Source organism: Rhinopithecus bieti, unplaced genomic scaffold (assembly GCF_001698545.2).
Source record: "Rhinopithecus bieti isolate Rb0 unplaced genomic scaffold, ASM169854v2 scaffold_2349, whole genome shotgun sequence".
Lineage (NCBI taxonomy): Eukaryota > Metazoa > Chordata > Mammalia > Primates > Cercopithecidae > Rhinopithecus > Rhinopithecus bieti.
The window spans coordinates 1,201,154-1,206,884 of record NW_016804051.1 but is presented as its reverse complement, the minus strand read 5'-3'; the positions used below and the strand labels follow the sequence as shown (position 1 = coordinate 1,206,884).

Sequence of the window (5,731 nt, the reverse complement as noted above, 5' to 3'; positions counted from 1 at the left end):
TTCTTGCAGTTTATTTTGCTTGATATGTTCTATCTTGAAGCGATGATTTATTTTGCTAAATATATTTTTATTATAATTTTATTTTCTTTGCTTGTAAAGTAAAAGCTTGCCATGTTAGCCACAGAAAAATAACTGAATTACCTAATGCTTTCTAAATGTTAAAACTTTTAATAAAAATTTCTACATTTAGTTAATTTCTAACATCTGTGCTTCATTTTGAGCTTTTAGGCATGTGTTTCCTGAGTTTCATGAACAACCTCGTATTTTTTGGAGTCTAGATTGAGTTGCCCATAAGTATTAATATTATGACACAGATTTGTACCCACAGCATACATTACTTTTGATAAAGGTAAAAGAAAGGAAGAACTTTGGCTAACCAGCTAGTAATAATTTCAAAGGATGAAAATATATTATTCATCTTCTCCTGAAACTGGTAAAATAATGAAACAGCAAGATGATATAATAGCTCATTTCTCCTAAAACTGACTACAGAATTTAATTAAGTATGGTTTTGATAGTGTACATTTAGGTATAATTAAAGTATGGTTTCTAATTCAGAATTGAATGAGGGCATTTTTATGGTGAATCCATAGAGGGATGTTTGGTAAATTGCTTTAGATAAAATTATATGAGTAAATTTATTGTGTTTTATGTCAATAATCTAAGATGTTTAAATATTATCTTTTATGTTACCTTAATTTATTATGTGACTTGAATTTTAAAATATTTCGGAAAAACTAAATGCAAAGGAAAAAATCATATTAAATGCATGTTGGGTTTGATGAGGGATTCAACACAATAATTCTTTTGGGATAGAATTGCTTTTACTTTTTATTCATAAGAAAGGACAACCAAATTTCTTGTTTTTTCTTAGTATTGTATTATCTGCAAATAAATCTTGATTTTGCTGCTGTTGTTATACTTTGTAATCACTTTGTTTCTTTTATTGTAGGAAATTCTTTTTCCACTATTTTTTTTATTTTGGTTAATATTAATTAGCATGATGCATCCAAATAAGAAATATGAAGAAGTGCCTAATATAGAACTTAATCCTATGGACAAACTTACTCTTTCTAATCTAATTCTTGGATATACTCCAGTGACTAATATTACAAGCAGCATCATGCAAAAAGTATCTACTGATCATCTACCTGATGGTATTGTGAGCTTATATATATTCTATTTATAATATTAAGCCTGTTCAATATTTATCAACTTGCTTTATTGAATAAATAGCAGTCTTAACACTTAGAGATGTGTTGCTCCACCAAAGTATAGTTTTATAAAAATACTAAAGTTATTTAATTCTGTTGCCTTATTTTCTTGTGAAAATTATATTCTTAGTGGTAGGAAGCATGTTTTATGTACTTTTATATTTAATTCTTAGACCATTTATAAAATAGTTTAAGTATACTTGTTTAAGATACAAGCTTTGATGGGCTATTTCATTTTGATTCTGACTTTCATATAATTATGAAGCTAGCAATGTTTAGCTGAATGTGGTGGCATTTGCCTGTAGTCCCAGCTACTCAAGAGGTTGAGGTGGGGGGAATCCCGTAAGCCCAGAAGTTTGGGGCTGCAGTGAACTATGATCATGCCACTTTATTCTAGCACTCCTTACTCTGGGCAACAGAATGGGACCCCCATCTCTAAAAATAAAATTTAAAAAAGAAGCTAGAAATATGTGATAAAGATTGTAAAGCAGTCACCTTTTCAGCTTGTTTATGGAAGTATGTGGTGTAAACTGAAGAAGTACCTAACTTTGGAGACTACAACTATGACTATGGTGAAGTACCTAATTCTGTTTTATTTATTTATATATATAGTTTTTGTAGAGATGAGATGTTGCTATGTTGCCCAGGTTGGTCTCAACTCCTGGGCTCAAACGATCTTCCTCCCTTGGCCTCCACCTAAAGTGCCACCTAAGTCTTTTTCCTCAATGTGCACTTCTCACAAAGAAATGAACTAGAAAATAGTGTAAGCAGTGAAGTTCCAGTGAACTTAAAGTGGCTGTGAGAGAACCTAAAGCAAAAACTGGAAAAAGTGACCGATATTCTTATACTATTAATGGTTAAACAATGAAGTGCTGAATTGTAGAACATAGCAGATTAGCATGTTATTTTTTGCTATATGGGATAGTTGTAATTAGCTTATATATCATCACATTATTGGATAGTACATCATTGAATGGAAAGTGTTAATTATACAGCCAGAAGCCAAGTAACCTATTCCATTGGTTTCTTTCTTTGGTTATTTCTATTTAATATTTTGATCAAATACACTTCTTATTGTTATATTATATGTTAGTGTATCACATTAGGCACAAGTGGTATAGATTACCATGAGAATTTAGTGTATAAGCTCAAAAAGCTGATTAAAATTGTTGAAATGAAATTCATTGATAATTCTGAGTAGGAGGAAAGAACATAAACCAAAGAAATAAGAGGCCGGGCGTGGTGACCCACACCTGTAATCCTAGCACTTTAGGAGGCCAAGGTAAGCGGATCACCTGAGGTCAGGAGTTCAAGACCAGACTGGCCAACATGGTGAAACCCCGTCTCTACTAAAAACACAAAAAAATTAGCCAGGCGTGGTGGTGGGTGCCTGTAGTCCCAGCTACTTGGGAGGTTGAGGCAGGAGAATTGCTTGAACCCGGGAGATGGAGGTTGGTTGCAGTGAGCTGAGATTGTGCCACTGCACTCGAGCGTGGCGACAGAGCAACCAACACTCTATCTCAAAAAAAAAAAAAAAAAGAAAAAGAAAAAAAAAATAAGTCAGTGTATATTAACTTAGATGCCAAAATAGTGTATACACATACACACATTTTTTCGACTTCTGTCTTTTTAACAACAGAACTATCTGAAAATGGGTTATGCATACATACATAGCATGACTGGTAGGATGTTGAACTAACACCCTGTGTATTTATGTAAATCCTGGAATTCCCTGTCCCTCTTAAAAGGCCTGGAAAATCTATTAATTAGCATTTAAGTAATACTTTACAAAGCATTTTTTTTCTTCTTTTTCTTCTTTTTTTTGAGATAGGATCTCACTGTCAAGCTGGTGTGCAGTGCCATGATCTCAGCTCACTGCAGCCTCTGCCTCCTGGGCTCAAATGATACTCCTGCTTCAGCCTTCTGAGTAGCTGGGACTACAGGTGCACACCACCACGCCTGGATAATTTTTGTATTTTTTGTAGAGACAGGGTTTCGCCATGCTACCCAGGCTGGTCTCGTACTCCTGGACTCAAGCAATCTACCTGCCTCCACCTTCCAAAGTACTAGCATTATAGGTGTGAAGCACCACATCCAGCCTACAAAGCATTTTGATGTTTGTTACTTCACTTGTTCTTCACAACAACCCAGTGTCATCAGCTAGGCATTGTAGATGAGGACACTAAAGTCTGAGGGTTTAAATCGCCTATCTGTGCTCACACAGTTAATAAATGAAGAAGTTAAGTACTAATTCTATGTTCTTTCCATTTCACCACATATTTGAAGCTTCTGTAGTGAAAATTAGTTGCTTGTAAACAAAACTTACAAGAAAATATTTAAAAATTAGTCTTATCTGATGAGAAAGAATGATTACAGTAGTTCTTCCACTTATCTCCTAAGAAAGGAACAAGCAATATTGGATTTGAATGACAATTTTTATTTAAGGAGGAGTTGTTTCATAGTTACTAAAATGCCTATTTGGTTTCTGAGGATTGTGGAATTTTCTTTATAAGAAATATTTAAAATAAACGATTCATATATTTACTAAAAGTTATTTTGTACAGGTGCGGTGGCTCATGCCTTTAATCCCAGCTAGTCAGGAGGCTGAGGTGGGAGGATCACTTGAGGCCAGGAGTTCAAAACCAGCTTGGGCAACATAGTGACACCTCATTTCTACAAAAATTAAAAACAAAAAATTAGCCAGGCATGGTGATGAGTGTCTATAGACCCAGCTCTACTCCAGAGGCTGAGGTGGGAGGATCTCTTGACCCCTGAAGTTGGAGTGCAAGATCCCATGCACTACAGCCTGGACAACAGAACAAGGCCCTGTCTCTAAAAAAATATAAAATAAAATAACAAAGTTATTTTTTAGTTTTACTTCAAGATAGATAAATGCACTGCATTACTAATAATTTTTATAATTTCATTGCTGCCTGAAATTAGTATAATTCATTAAGGTTTTGAGAAACAGCAATTTCTTTCAGAAATATGAGTTCTGCATATTGTTTTATACTATATTTTGCATGTTTATAACATAAGTATAACACTGACACATTTCTGTAATCAAATGACAGCTGAGTAGTGTCTGCATCTTTGTACCATTTTATTATTTATTATTGTTTTGTTGGAAGAATTGTCTTTTATTCTTTTGTATTTGTAGTAGAGATGGGGTTTCACCATCTTGGCTGGGCTAGTCTCGACCTCCTGACCTTGTGATCCACCTGCCTTGGCCTGTCAAAGTGCTGGGATTACAGGTGTGAGCCACCGCACCCAGCCCCGATGTCTTTTTTTCTTTTTTTTTTTTTGAGACATGGTCTCACTCTGTTGCCTAAACTGGAGTGCAGTTGCTCAATTATGGCTCACTATGCAGCCTTGACCTCCCATCTCAAATGATCCTGCCACCTCCGCCTCCCAAGTAGCGCTGGAAGTACAGGCACACATCACTACACCTGGCTAATTTTTTTATTTTTTGGAGAGATAGAAGCTCACAATGTTGCCCAGGTTGGATTTCAACTTCTGAGCTGAAGCAGTCCTCCCGTCTTGGTCTCCCAAAATGTTGGGCTTACAGGTTGAGCCACTGTGCCTGGCCTGTCTTCATTTTTTAAGAAGCAAACATAGCAAAAGTGTTTATAAAATATTCCATTCATCAAAATAATTGTAAACTTGATCTACTGTATTATGGTATTTTAATTTGTGAGCTAACTATATTGTTATGATATCTTACAGTTATAATTACTGAAGAATATACAAATGAAAAAGAAATGTTAACATCCAGTCTTTCTAAGCACAGCAACTTTGTAGGTGTGGTTTTCAAAGACTCCATGTCCTATGAACTTCGTTTTTTTCCTGATATGATTCCAGTATCTTCTATTTATATGGATTCAAGAGGTAGATAGCCCTATATAATCATTGAAGATCAATTAAATTCGTATCTTTGCTGCTTGCAGTTCATAGTCGAAATTTGATATAGTTCAATATTGGCATTTTCAACTATTCTTACTTGTTCCAATAGGAAAACTGAGAAGTATAGCATAAAAATATTTATTTATAAATACCTATCTACTTCTACACATACAATTTTTACTTGGACTCGGGAAGGGGAACATCACACATCGGGTCCTATCATGGGGAGGGGGGAGGGGGGAGGGATTGCATTGGGAGTTATACCTGATGTAAATGACGAATTGATGGGTGCTGACGAGTTGATGGGTGCAGCACACCAACATGGCACAAGTGTACATATGTGACAAACCTGCACGTTATGCACATGTACCCTAGAACTTCAAGTATAATAAAAAAAGTATATATATTTTTATAATATCCATTTTTATTTAATACACTTATATATATTAAAAACAATAGCATAAAGCAAAACTGCATTTTGGGTTATATGACTTTCTAAATCTCTAGGTTTTTCATGTAATTGTTTTTACTTATGTAAAAATATTTTAAGGCCGGGCGCGGTGGCTCAAGCCTGTAATCCCAGCACTTTGGGAGGCCGAGACGGGTGGATCACG

The 5,731-nt window shown here is 35.0% G+C and overlaps 1 protein-coding gene across 1 annotated transcript in view; it reads left to right on the top strand.

Annotated features, from left to right (window-relative positions):
* Nucleotides 1-5,731, top strand: part of ABCA5 (ATP binding cassette subfamily A member 5) — a 78,275-nt gene that overhangs the window by 16,162 nt on the left and 56,382 nt on the right. The window contains 2 exon segments of the mRNA XM_017863702.1: nucleotides 953-1,157; nucleotides 4,941-5,102. Of these exon segments, the coding sequence (XP_017719191.1) occupies nucleotides 953-1,157; nucleotides 4,941-5,102 (367 nt within the window).